We start from the raw sequence: 15376 nt of genomic DNA on the forward strand, positions 1-15376 counted from the left end.
AGGGAACTAGATCCTGACGACACTGCTTACAACAGAGGTAAAAGTTCAAGGAGGAAATCTAGGAGCTGATCCCCAGGTGCCAGACCAAGAGGTTCCAAATCTTGGGGTGGGTGTGGAGAGTTGCCCCTTGCTTTGGAGAGGAGGTTCCTTCTGACAAGACTCTCAAAAGGAGCACCATCCAGAAACTGTATTAGGCTTGCAAGCCAGACTCAAACCCAAAGGTAGCCCCTGAGTTTTGGGAGGAAGTGAACACTACAAACACTGACCCCATATTCAGATAGTCTGTGTGCCACAAGACAGGAGCACTTCCAAAAGCCATGGGAGGGGTATCCATTTAGGACAATTTAGAGGGAAGCATCTGTTTAAAGATTCTTGAGATGATGACACAAACACAAAAAAGAGTGGGTCTATCCAAAAAATTAGGGTCTATCCTAATATGAAGGATACAAAGGTCATGACACGTAACCTTTGTGAACCTGAAAAGGTGTCTGCAGGGGTGAAAAACCTCTGCCTCTGTGCCAGAGTTGAAACTGTCTCATATGTTGCAGACCCAAAGTAATAGCTGTGGCCACTACCACCATGGCCTAGCCATATGTCCTTAATTGCAGAAAGGATAGAATGCCCAAGAAGGTGCTTTTGTAAGAGGGAGAAAGCACACACATCCCTGGGTTGAGCCTGAGGCCTAGTGACCTCATGTGGACAAGCAAGGCATCTCAGCATCCGGCTGCCAAATCTGTCAATGGGCAGCCCCTCTCTCAGATGCAAGAGAAGTTCCTCCTGGAGGAATAAAGTTTGGTCTGTGCCAACAGTAGGCAGCACACATTTTAACAAAGGAGGACAGGAGGTGGATTGGATTCTGTAACCTTTTCCCACAGTAAGAACCCATTGAGGCACACCTGGTAGAAGCTTCCACTCTGCCAGTTGGTCTGAGAGAGGTGTTAGCCTCTCGCTGTACTCACCTTGCCTAACCTAGAGCTGGCAGCCCAATGGCAGAAATGACCTAGAAATGGCAGCCCAATAGATGGTGACACATAAAAAGCAGGATCATGGGTGGGAATGGCTGACCCCTATAGCACTGGAGGTTTGGGGTAGGCAGAAGTGGAAATGGCCCTAAAGGGACATTCCTAGAAACCCTAGTCCACAGAAACTCTTCTGGCCTGCCTAGTGGAGATGACCAACCCAGCTCCTCTCTCGCTAGCCACTCATATATTTCACATGAGGTATTGAGGTGAAATGCTTGCCTTTACCTGCCTTAGCAGGCCAGGCTGGGGATAGTGGCTACTGGTTGATAGCCATAGCTCCTCTCTGCAGCGAGGGAAGAAAGTACCTTAGTAGATATTGGGGCATCTAAAATTATGTCTTTTTCTTTTATCTCCATCTCTCCGTAGCAACCAATGCAACCATGGAATGATTAATGGCAAAGGCCATCTGCTTTGAGGCAAGGTGGGCTAAAACTGTGGCTTGGCGGAGTTCAGACCTCATTGGTGAGCCCTTACCTGCAGATAAGCTCCTTTAACAGGTCAGCCTGGTATATACAAAACCTATAAAAGCCGACATGGCCTAACAGGGCTTCAATGGGAGGGTAGACTTTATCATACATGTATAGCCGTAGACATAGCTCCCAAACGTATCTTCAACCCTAGACATCACTGCATACCCATCTTCATTTATCCTGAAAATGGCTAAATAGCTAGCAGTAGCTAAGTAGAACAAACAGACAGAATAAGTATTATTCCACAACATCTCAGTGTGGAGGTCTGGGAAAAATGTTAGATGCCAGCATAGAGATGGAAGGCACTTAGGTAGTGGTCATCAAGCTTAGAGCGGACAACACTAACTTTTTCATCAGGCCAATCTAAGCTAAGCAACACTGCATGTAATCACCTCCAGATGCTCTTTGAACATCACAGAATGTGGTGGCAATTTGACTTCACTCCTCTACCAAACGAAAAACTGCAAAAACCCTGGACTGTGCACACCAGCTTTCCTAATCATTTGTATATGTATTCTTTTTGCCTAACCTAGAGACACAGGAACAACAATCGACACAAACATGCACAGAGAACTTTCTGAAGACAAAGAAGTTGGAGTAATATGGTGTTGATTCCATTTCATGATAAGGTGGCGTGCTCTGTTTTGTCACATGATCTACCTGGGCTGATTAATTTGAGTGATTTCACACAGAGATTCAGACACAACTTCCACAAAGAAGCATTCTCATAGCATCAGCATTGATGCAGCATTGAGTTCCCTAAAAAAGTAGCTGCTGATTTTCCCTTTGCAAAATAGACCAAGATTAACTCCCCTCAGTTAGTTTTGCAGTTGATTTTATCCTTGTACACAATTAATCGTCATACATTTGTATGTTTATGGAAATGTTCACCTTTCCTGCTTCTTTCTCTCCCTCCCTGATTTTTAGCATATCACAGATGGTGCATTTGAAAGGAGTTCACTGTAGTCTATAATTAGCTTAATAAGTGGCATGCATCAGTGACAGGTATCCATGACTGCTCTCACTCTGGCAGCTTTTTTGAAACAGAGAATGACTTTGACATCTAAACAAGAGGTGCACAATATACCCACAATATTGCTGCAGTCTTTTCTATCAAATAAAGATAATAATAATAAATTATAATAAATTGTTTGTGGTGGTCACATGTTTAGTCATGCCTCTAGGCATGTGACTGATTATGCAATATTTTTGGAAAGCAAATTGGAACAAATAACTGACTTTGTCCAAAGCTTCAAAGTTTGCAATTGCTCTTTTTTATTTTGATGTTTTTTAGTTAGCACACAATATATTAATTTATAAGTTTCTATTTATAAGTTCCTATTTTTTTTTTATTAATTAGCCCTGTGCATAATGCATTAATATTAAGCTATTAATTCCCAACAGATTGGAATTGTAAACTGGACAATTTTGTAACTTAAATTGTAATTATATTTGATTCAATTAAATTTTATCTTTATAGAACTTTTAACAATGTACATTGTTGCAAAACAGCTTTACAGGAACATATAAATTTAAATTATACATATTTAACAAGTTTTATTTTTTAAATATTTATATATTTAAATATATAAATATTTAAAAAATATACCCCTATTATATATACAGTACCTATTGCGCAAGGCATGGTGGTAAGGGAAAACTCCCTTAGATGATATTAAGAGGAAGCCTTGAGAGGAATCAGACTCATAAAGAAACCACTGGGTCATTTGTAAAAAAAAAAAAAATGTATGGTTTGTCTTCAACCAGGGTAGAGATTCTTTTTGTTGATCTCCTTCCATGCTACTTGAAATATTTTCAATTTCATTTCATGTCATTTATGTTCAATTGTCTACTGATCAGTTTTAAGGTGTGCACGTGATTGTTATTCCAGGGTGCTTTTGTCTCTATAATTATTTTTCTATTAATTGGACCTACATTATTTTGAATTTAGCAAAATATCAGTTGCCTGAACAAATTATCTGTGATAACTTGGCAAAGAGTATATATTATGTCTAAGACACATTTTAAAAGAGGCAATAATGGTCAGAAATGTGACTATATTTTCTATAACAGAATGTTACTATAAGGTCAAGTGTGTGACCACCATTAATGAGTAGGTCCTGTTACGTTCTGCAAGCCTTATTGGATTATCAAAATTAATATTAAAGTCAGCTATGTTATTTTATAATTTTATTATATAATATAACTATTATATAATAAAATAACTATTAATGTGATATTAAACCTTCTCACAGAGAAGTCATAGCAAAGGTTAATGTCCAGTTTTTCTTTGCATTTCTAGACTGAATTTTTTTTTATATTTAAATAATCTATTTACTTACTTCATTTACTTACTTTATCATCTTACTATAATTTAGCAAACCTTCATAGTGCACATTAATAAGTGTTTCATTACATTATTTATTTATTTTTCAGAAAAACGAATGGCTCTGTCTTAACTGTCAGACACAAAGATTAATGTCTGGTGGACTTGAGGACGCCCCTCTTCATGTTCCTTATCCATCTCCAAAACACCAACAAGTGGGCTCACCCCGGCACCATGCCCTGGCTAGTCAGCCTCCTTCACAGGCAACATCTCAGAAAGTGTCAGCTAATCAACAGGAAGGGCCCAATGCAATGTCACGACAGCAGAAGTCTCAATCAACTGATGGAGCTGCTCCTGTTGCTGCAACTGTAGTCAAACTAGCAGGAGATACAAAACCCATCTCTCAGTTCTGTTCAACTCCCACCACATGTGTCAGTGAATCACACCAGAAGGACCAGGCTATGCCAAAATTTATCAGTGACTCAGAACATATTTCTGGAGTCACAAAAAAAAGAACAGCAGAACCCATTGTGACCACAATAACAAAGGATGAGAAAAGGGACTCTCAGCGATCCAGATACTATGAGGTAATTCTGTATTTCAACTTATTGTTAAATGGAGCAATATTTTCAGAATTCTCCAACTTTTAAAAAATATCTTGCCTCTATTATCATTAACATTGTCTTATTATTTATTTCCTGACTTTTGTGTAGCAGGTTTTTTAGCAGGTGGGTTTTTTAAAGTAAGGTTTAAAAAAAAACTGTATCACTGTATGATATTAAAATTAACTGTGATTTTAGCACAGATAAAGTTTCAGATGAAAATGTCCAGCCACTAGTCATACATGCTTATGCTACATCCTAGTTTACGCTCATATAGAAGCAACCTATTATGTAGAAACCTGTTAATTTATGTATGCTAAAGCAATGAGCCAATGTAGGATACACATTCAACAGACTATAGTTATTCTAATTACAATTAAGAAATTACAAATTAATTTCTTTAAAAAAATTATTTTGTCCAAGGTGTCCAAGGTTGCTACTAAGATCAAACAAAATTGAAAGGTGGTCCAACAGTCTATTGTAGTTCTATGTTTTACTGAAATTAGTGTTACAATAGTATGTGGGTACCTGACCATTACCTGGTCATTAGTATTCATATGACCTCATGTATTAACCTAACAAATGTGATATCCAGCTGTTATTAATTAGCATCTCTGGCCATGTAATGGTGCAGATAAAAAGGGAATAGTGTCTGAAATAGTCTAATTTGCATTTTATATTTTCTGGTGTTCCTAAGGAGACAAGCAAAACAAACAGCACCCATGACCTATCACGGAGTCCACAAAGCCTGAGTGATACAGGCTACTCCTCAGATGGGATATCAAGTTCACACAGTGAAATTACTGGTCTTATCCATGAAGAACAAATGAAGTTAAGTGAGAAGAGTATGTCTGGGAACCTTACGCCACCAAGCCCCTCTGAGATAACTAAACTGGAGAGCTCTATGCGACCTCTACTTGAGTCAAAGGTATTCTCTGAAGGAGAGAAAACTTGGGACAAACAGCATGGTAGAGAACGGCACCACAGAGACCCAGCTGACAAAAAGCACAGATCCCAATTACTATCAATTAGTCAAGAACAATATGACTCAGATGAAGATCTAGAGGATATCTTGGAAGAGGAGGAGGACCCAACCGACTGGGAGGCCAAACGAGAGCTCAGAACAGTAGTTTTTGCTGGAGAGGCAAAGAAAAAGAAAAAACCTGAACCTGCTGATATAACAGATGAAGAGTTTATGCGAAGGCAGATTATGGAGATGAGTGCAGATGAAGAAAATGAGGATGAAGAGGACGAAGAAGACCTGGAAGATGAGGAAGAAGAAGAGGAATATGATGAAGGATATGGTTACCAAAAGTCAAAAAAAATACATAAGCACGTAAGTGACTTAGGGAAAGAAAAGCGCCGTCTTACTCACCTTTCAAGCAGCTTTGAAGAGGAAAGCAAAACTACCTGTGAAATCTACAAGGGATCAGCCGAGGAAGGAGAGGAGGATCTGATTGGCTCACAAGGAGGGCTACGGAGATTTAAGACCATAGAACTGAACAACACCAACAGTTACAGTCGAGACATGGAACTAAACAATGAAAATGACTTGAGCCTGGACAGAGAGCCAGAACTTGAAATGGAAAGCCTCACAGGTTCCCCAGAGGAGCGATCAAGGGGGGACTATTCCTCCACTCTCCCTCCTACAACTTCCAGCTACAACTCAGGAACGTCTCCTACTTCTGTATCCTCCATGGAGGATGACAGTGATAGCAGTCCCAGCAGGAGACAACGTCTAGAAGAAGCTAAGCAACAAAGGAAAGCCAGACACCGGTCTCATGGCCCTCTCCTGCCTACCATAGAAGACTCCTCAGAGGAAGATGAGCTGAGGGAGGAAGAGGAACTCTTGAGGGAACAAGAAAAAATGCGTGAAGTTGAGCAGCAAAGAATCCGAAGTACTGCCAGAAAAACTAAACGAGATAAGGAAGAGCTGAGGGCACAGAGAAGAAGGGAACGATCCAAAACTCCTCCAAGCAACCTGTCCCCCATTGAAGATGCCTCCCCAACAGAGGAGCTGAGACAAGCTGCTGAAATGGAGGAACTTCATCGTTCTTCCTGCTCAGAATACTCACCTTCAGTTGATTCTGAAACTGAAGGGTTTGAAATGTCATCTAAGCTCTACAAGTCTGGTAGTGAGTACAATCTGCCTACATTCATGTTACTTTATTCTCCTACTGAAAAACCAGAGACTACATCCTGTTTTACTATTACAACTACCTCCTCAAGTGGAAAGCCTCTAAAGAGTGCAGAGGAAGTTTATGAAGAAATGATGAAGAAAGCAGAGATTTTACAGAAACAACAAAAGCAGCAGCAGTCAGCACAACTGTATAGCACCAGTGCCTATCAAGACGATGATAGAATAAATGAACAGCATTATGAAGATGAATATGATTATATTGACCAAGATGATACAATTTATGAGAATGAGGAGCCAAGTGATATTTATGAGGAAATACTTCAGACTTCACAAAACATAACCAAGCAGTTGGATGATCAAGTGGAAATGGATGTGTCTTATGCAGATAAACAGCTCCTAGACACAGGATCAGCTTTTGCAAAACTTCTGGAGCAGAGCAATGCCCTCCTCACACCTGGCACAAGCCCTACACAGCTCTCAGCCCCAGTATCATTTTCTGAAACTGGAACAGGAGGACGAATACCTGATGTGAAAGTAACTCAACACTTCTCCAAGGATGGACATAAAGATCGAATTAGAACTCATGCTGGGAAAAATGCCATCATACCCTCAGTTGCTGCAACTACTATCACTGCATATGGAGTATATGCCAGGGATGCTGGCCATGTCACACAAACCACTACTAGTCAAACTATGACTTCACAGCAGTCTACTATCTATGGCAGACATACAGTCAGTTCTATCACAAACTCCACTAGTACATCAAGTGTGTCCAGCAAAATTGCTGAAATCACTCAGGCTTATAATCAGCGGGAGGGAAGAAGACTCTCAGACAGAATCCAAATAAGAGATAGTGCAACACAGCTAGAGTCAGTATCTGAATTGTGCTCTCATAATGTCCATGTATACTACAAAGAGAGTCCACCACTTTCTCCAACTTCACCTTCACCTCCACCTCATATACCAGCCCGATCTCCTTCTAGGAAAACAGCTGAATTTTCAACTCAGACTTTCAACCCCACAGTGACAGCACCCACTGAAGGTTCTTCCCCTCCATCTCCTATTATGGCACAGGCCACTCAGAATCCTCACAGAGCTATCTCACCACGGCTCTTTAGACAACAGTCCTCTCAGGATGCCACCTTTATGGTATTAACAATTGGATCAGAGCCAACTATTCCTCCAAAGCCAGTTACAGTTAATACTGCCACCTCTCCTTTATCTTTGCCAACAAAGTTCAGCCATCCCTCATCATTTGATGCTTATTCACCACCTGTAAGCCCTCCTGACACACCACCACACCAACAGTCACTGTTGCATGGTTTTTACAGAACTCATAAAGTTGAAAGAATTAATGTTGGTACAAGCATGGTGACTGCTTCTAGCTCTTATTCTCATGGATCACATTCAATGGAAAACATATCTCTGTGCCATATTTCCACAGTCCCTGGCACCTCAAGAGTTGAACAAGGGCAAAAGCTACAGAGTGCAAGTGTGACAGACCTAAGAACTGCTGCTAGGTCATCCCCATTTATTATAACAGATCAGGGAAGGGACTTGACTTTCTTGGCTACAGAGTCTCAAAAATATGCAAACAGCACAGATGGGAGCCCTATTCGACATTCTACTTTCCAGCCTCTAATAATGAACTTGAATGCTCAGGAACAGCCACATGTTGTTGCCTCAACAGCAACAACAGTCAGTGTAACTGTTGCTGCCTCAATGTTTATATCTCAACCTAAGCATCCTGTGGTTTATGGTGATCCCCTTCAAAACAGAACAGACATGAGCCAAGGCATGGGAACAGTAGTATGTCTTGTACAAAATAAACCATCAATTGACCCATCAATACCAAATATTGATGCCAAGCTGGAAGATCTTAGTATTCAACAACAGCAGTTACTTAAGCAACAGCAGAAGCTACAGCATCAACAACAGCTTTTAGAGCAGCAACTTCAGCAACATCATCAACTTCAACATCAACAAGCTTCTACTTTTGCAAAGCTCAATTTATCCAATCAATTTCCTCTATTAAAGAAGGACATAATTGTCACCCAAACAAGCACTGCCCCTATTGTCAGTGCTGTATCACCAGCTCTGGCACCAGAGATTTATAGCAGTTCTAAATCACCAGTTCAGCCTCAATATATGATGGTCCAAATAGACAACACTGCACAGGGAAAACCTCTCTCCCAGTTGATCAAACCAGAGGAAAGCCAGGATGCAAGGGATCTAACTGGACAAATCAAGAAAGCGAATCAAATTGCTTGCTGTGATATAGTTTATAACTTGCCTTTTGGTGGTAGCTGTGTGGGTGGACCATTCTCCCAAAAAACAATGGCAGATGAGATGACAAATGTAAGTGAGCCATCAAGGCACCTGTCTGCACCACCACAGCTCTATGAACCAGTAGTGCCAAAGCAAGATAAACAAATATATCATGATTTCACCTTAAAATCATACACACTCCCTTTCCCTGCCAGGTTACAACCATCCTTGTCTGAGACTAACCTTGAAGATGCAGGGCTACAGTCCTACTCTTCTAAACCTGATATGCAAGCTTCTGTAGAAATATCAATGGATTTAAACACACTTAAGCATGGCTATGATGGAGGATGTCTTGGAATGGGACATCAGTATGGATCCTACACAGATCTTCGTCAGGGTGATGTGGTAGCTCCAACATTTCCTATTCGCAGGTACAGTTCCCTGTCCAACATAAGTTCAGATTATGACTACTCATCTAGCAATCTTTCTGGTTTTCCAGAGTCTAACGTTGCCCAGTATAGTAGCACTACATCTAAAGAGATTAGTAGAATGTGTGCAGCTCTCAATTCTATGGAAAGGTATGGTAGCAACCCTGATCTGTTGCAGTTAATTCGAGGAGGTGGTCCACCAGGCAGAATTAATCTCCAGCAGAGTCTTAGACCTACCTTTATATATGGTCCAGAAGGAAAGCCATTTTCACAAGCTCTTACTAGTCTTATCAATGCAAGACAAGCAAGCCTTAGAGCCATGTTTCCGTCAGCGATTAGATCAGCTGATGGTATGATCTATTCAACTATCAACACACCCATTGCATCCACTGTGCCAATAACAACTCAGCCAACTTCTGTACTGCACCCATTATTAAGAGGTGTTTACAGACCATACCTCACTGCAAATATGACACCAGTGCCTCTGACCAGCCTCCAAAAAATGCCCGTGGCTTCCAGGATGCCTTTCACCGGACATTCACCTTACCATTTTCCAACACCTACTCATGTTCCTGTAACAACTTCTGCTACTGCAGATGACTCTGTTGCAGTCACAGAGCAGGATGCCCCTATCTATCTTGGAAAGTCTCCAAGTTCGACAGGTATTGGGACATCTACAGCACCAACCCAGCTTTCTGCTGTACAGAGTTGTCTAACCACAACCATGACAACACAAGCAGTTTCTCTAGCCAACACAAGCCAATCTCAGGAGCAGCCATTAAACCTGTCCCAGTACCATCTTCAAACACAGGTTCCATCCCAAACTCCAGCGCAGCTTTATCCTCCTACTCAAATTCAACAGTCTTTATCGACCCAGCCACCACCTCCTACACAATCGCCTGCAGCCACTGCTTCATCTCTGGGAGTTCTTCAACAGGAAAAGGAAGAAGAACATCTGCATCGTCAACAGGAGAATTTACTGCAATTAGAGAGAGAGAGAATAGAACTAGAAAAGTTGAGGCAACTGCGGCTACAAGAGGAGCTTGAGAGGGAGCGTGCAGAGTTGCAGCGGCACCGGGAAAAAGAGCATATGCTTGTGCAGCGGGAAATTCAGGAGTTGCAGAGCATTAAACAACAGGTTTTACAGCAGCAACAATCTGAGAGAGAAAGTCAGCTGGTTATACAAAGAGAGCAACTGGCTCAGCAAAAGCAGCAGCTTGACCAGATACAGTCTCTGCAGCAACAGCTCCAGCAGCATCTTGAGGAACAAAAAAGACAAAAGACAGCTGCACCAACTAGTAATCAACTTATATATGACCAAAGTGGCAGAATTATTCAGCCACAAGACCTGCCTTCAGATATGCAACATGGTGATATTCAGGTGCCTTCCAGGTCTCTGCCCAACTCTGCATCAGACATGTGTTTGAGGAAAATTGAGGGGCAAGTAGATAATAGGTCAATGTGGAAACAAAGATCAATGCCTCGTCTACAGGATGGAATTGAGGGAGAGGTAACAATGTTTTCCCTGCCCACTAGAATTGTAGACAGCAGTGTTCAAACAGATGATGAAGACGAAGAAGAAAAATATCTAATGTCCAGAAGAAGAAGGACTAGACGTAGTGTGGATTGCAGTGTTCAGACAGATGATGATGAAGATAAAGCAGAATGGGAGCAACCTGTCAGAAGGAGACGTTCTCGTTTCTCTAGGCACTCTGATTCAGGTGCTGATTCTAAAAATGAAACTTCAACTCTAACTGCCAAAGTAACATCCTCTAGTATTGCCATCCAGACCATTCAGGATTGCTCTTGCCAAACAGAAATGGATCAGCTAGGGAAAATCTCTCCAGCAATACATGTCACTGTGTCAGATCCCAACAAAGTTGAGATTGTTCACTACATATCTGGTCCAGAGAGAACACAGAAGGGGCAAAGCCTGGCTTGTCAGACTGAACCTGAGTCCCATTCTCAAGGTGTGGTAGTTCCACAAATTAATGTGGCCACCACTATTAGTCCGTATTCTAGCAATGCCCTTGTGGGGTCAGCAGATCCACTATCCTCTCGTCAACAGGGTGTTTCAAAGTTTGAGAGACGTAAACCAGATCCTTTGGACATTGGCTACCAACAGCACCATCTACACAATGAGTCACTGTCCAGTGTGATTCGGCAACCACCCAAATCCCCTCAGGTCCTGTATTCTCCAGTATCTCCTTCGTCACCACACCGTGTCATAGAGACATCTTTTTCCTCTAGCGAGAAGCTGAATAAAGCCCATGTATCTCCACAGCAGAAGTCATATACAGCTGAGTCACTACAGAGGCACCAGAGTTTACCCCGACCAATAAAGAATGTCCAGAGATCATTGTCAGATCCCAAGCCCCTCAGTCCCACAACTGATGAGCATACAAAGGCAAGGATATCCCTTTACCAGCAACAGGCACTTCAAAGTCAGGTATGTGTGTTTTTGTTTTTGTTATTTTAGTTTTTCTGATTAACTGATTTGAGATATTCAAGTTTCTTGGTTTGTACAATTGTGAAATATTACAATTTATATAGTTATATCTTGTGGAACAATGTTTTATCTAAACATATAACCATATTTAACTAGTAGATATTAATGAATGATTCCCAGAAATAATATTAAATGCTAGTTTATATTACCTAAAAAGTTGGGAGAAGTATACTTAAAGGTGTTTAAATTACTTAAAGTATTTTGTAGTTTTGTAATATGTAGCATGTTTTTATATTGCATTTTATATTTAATATTTAATATTTTATTATAACACAATAGATATGATACTTTCATAAACAGTGCTATGGTTAGATTGTGTATTTTAGCCTCTTATTCTCTGATTAGTGAGTAGTTATGACTGGTACCCAGCACTGACAACAAACATAAGAAGTATAAAATTAAATTCATAGATGGTTGATTAATATCTATTCTGGTCTTGTGTGCAGAATATACAAGTGACTCTAAGATGTTTTCTTAGATTAGGCATAGGATTTCTTAGAGAAGTAGAGCCAGTATTGGGTATTCAGTAGATAAATGTTTATAGGATATACAGTCCTGCATAAATGATAATTTAATAAAAATTGGTCAAAGTGAAATTTGTTATGCCATTCTCATTTGTGCACAGTAGTGACAGAGTCTAGCCAGTGAAAATAGGAGGTGGGTCAGTGCTTATTTGTTAAGGTGTCAGAATACATATTTGTATACATGCACATAAACTATACAGTGACAACATGTTGTTGACAGTCTCAAATGTTGCCAGCCATTAGAATTAGCCATACAATTATATCATCACTTTGGATCTTTCATTCAAAATCACTTGTTTTTTTCTTGTTGCTAACATAGATTATTTAACACTATGCCATGAATTTTGCATGCTTTTTACCACCTCTCTCTCCATGGACTCTCTACCTATCTCTATCCTTGCAGTTGATGGCACTTCAACAGAGCTCCCTCCTAAGAAAGGTTAAAAGAACTCTGCCAAGCCCCCCACCCGAGGAGACTCAGCTGTCAATGGTCACCCATGCCCTGCCCCAGATGTATGTGCCCTCTCTGCCCTCAATAAAGGTGGGTTCCCGGCCAGGCCTAGCAGCCAAGGCCAGCCTTCTGAAGGATCTAACTCATGAACTAAAGGCTGTTGAGCAAGAATCTACCAAACTACGAAAACAGCAGGCTGAGTTGGAAGAAGAAGAGAAAGAGATTGATGCCAAGCTCCGATACCTGGAGATGGGCATTACACAGAGAAAGGAAACTCTTGTGAAAGAGAGGGAGAGGAGGGATTTAGCATACCTGCGCTGTATGGGTGACACACGAGACTACATGTCAGATTCTGAACTGAGCAACCTTCGGCTGGCAGCTGCAGCCACATCTGAGAGTAACGGGCCTCTGACTAGACCAAGCACTGCACCACTCAGCCAATTTACCAGTGAGCTAAACACTGCTGCACAGTTTCCCCCTACATCATCCTTTGTGTCCCACCAGTATCCTCAGAGCCAGTCAACAGCAACCACCCTACATGCCTCCACTTTTCAAAGCACTGGATTTAGCCAGCCTCCATATCCTACAGTCTCCCAGGCACAGGCTCAACCACAGCCCCCACCACTACAGACCATACCCCATCATTCTACCCCATCATATCATGCTCAAGGGGCTTTCCATTCCCAGAGCTTCCCACCAAGCCAACCACCCTATCCAACAGAGCATACAATGCTACCTCCAACTGGATTCCAGCCACCTCCTCAGCCACCTGTGGGTCAAACTCCTTATCCAACCCACACCACGCCATACCCGAGCCAGACCCCTCCCTACCCGGTCAGTCAGGCAAGTACATACCAGCCACTGGCAGACATACTAACTGTCCATCAGAGACCACGTCAAACCTCTCTAGCTGACCTTGAACACAAGATGCCTACTAATTATGAGGTTATAAGCAATCCTCCTGTTGTAGTACCAACCACTACACAAGATTCTACATATAGTCAATCTGGTTTGGTTCCATCTTATGGTCAATATAGCACAGCCATGGCAAGTATCTATGGACCATACCCCACCTCAAGTACAAGTACTTATGCTGGGTACCCAACTACCACAGCAAGTTCTTATGGGCCATACACAACAACTTCAGCAAATACTTATGGTCAGTACACAACAACCACACATAATATGTATGGACATACAACAACCACAGGCAGTTCCTATGGACAGTATACCACCACTGTTGCCAACACATATGGACAGACAACACTTTCTGATCATATGCACTCAGTAGACAATCCCTCTACTTATACTGGTGATGGCCTATACAGTTCTTCCAACCTGGAGCAAAATGTCCCTAGAAATTATGTAATGATTGATGACATAAGTGAGCTAACCAAAGAGGGCATGGGCACCACCTCAGACCCACACCACAGTGAGGGCTATGGGCGCCATGGGGGCGATTCACTCCACACACGAGGGGGGAGCTCCTACGGCAGACCAGAGGATGAACGTGATGCAGAGATGTACGACCATCATCATGGCAGGGGTAAGAGCACTGGCAGCTACCAAGCACGAGGGCGAGATACGCATGGCCGGGTAGTGGGCAGCAGTAGCATGGGTGGGGGATCCGCATTTTTCTATGATGACTACAAGCACTTAACAAGCACAAGAGCAGCCCAGAGGCATTCATCAAAGACCCTGGCCCCAGTTGTCATGTCTACCAAGAGGAGCAAGCATCGTAAGCAAGGTTTGGACCAGAAGATCTCCAAGTTCTCTCCAATTGAGGAAGCTCGTGATGTGGAGGCTGATCTGGCCTCATACACCATGAGCAGCTCTACTGCAAGTGGTTATGGTACAAGTGCTCAATCACGAAAACTCCAAGATGAAACCTATGGGCTGCGACAAACCATGTATGACCCACAGCAGGGCTATTATGATGATGATCATTTCTATGGCTATGGAAGGTCCCGTTCAGCTGGTTATGGCATGAATAAGATTTCTCGGGAGACAGGCTACCGAAGCAGATCCTATGAACAGGACTACACAGATCGGCCATACAGAAGCAGCCGAAGTGGGGGTCGTCCAACATTGCACTCTCAGTACTCTGAAGAGGAGAGCCCACTGAGTCCTATGGGGAAGTTTATGGGCAGTAGGCAGGCCTGCTACAATCCACCTTACTCTTATGGCTCAAGCCACTCTCTCCCTGATGTACAGGACCATATTCGAGACCTGCCACGGACCCATGTCTACAAACCTGATGATATGTACATAATAGACGATATGTATTGCGCTGTGTCTGACAGTGAAGGTAATTGGGTGCTATTTGCCAGAGTCACTGTCTACTATAAACATCCCCCACCCACCCAGACAAAGTGAAAGATCAGATAACAGATATAAAGGAGTGAAATCTCAGTGCATGTCCTTGTTGTGTCTTCGTGCAATAAGCTTTCATTAAAACTGACTGTTAAAATTGCATAATCTTTTGTCTCACATCTTTCCTTATATTTCCTTATTTGCATGCTTTCCTAAGGGGCATCTCTTGCATGAGTAGCCAAAATGTTTGTAAATTGTCAATGGTATTTTTCTGTTTTTATTTTTAAGTGTAATTTTACATAGTCTTATTTTGCTTTACAGTG

The 15376-nt window shown here is 41.9% G+C and overlaps 1 protein-coding gene across 1 annotated transcript in view; it reads left to right on the forward strand.

Annotated features, from left to right (window-relative positions):
- Window positions 1-15376, forward strand: part of bsna (bassoon presynaptic cytomatrix protein a) — a 118161-nt gene that overhangs the window by 78877 nt on the left and 23908 nt on the right. Inside the window, exons 4-6 of the mRNA XM_060882083.1 lie at window positions 3929-4405; window positions 5118-11705; window positions 12693-15048. Of these exons, the coding sequence (XP_060738066.1) occupies window positions 3929-4405; window positions 5118-11705; window positions 12693-15048 (9421 nt within the window). The remainder of the gene's footprint in view (window positions 1-3928; window positions 4406-5117; window positions 11706-12692; window positions 15049-15376) is intronic.

The sequence above is a fragment of the Tachysurus vachellii genome, chromosome 11 (genome assembly GCF_030014155.1).
Source record: "Tachysurus vachellii isolate PV-2020 chromosome 11, HZAU_Pvac_v1, whole genome shotgun sequence".
NCBI lineage: Eukaryota > Metazoa > Chordata > Actinopteri > Siluriformes > Bagridae > Tachysurus > Tachysurus vachellii.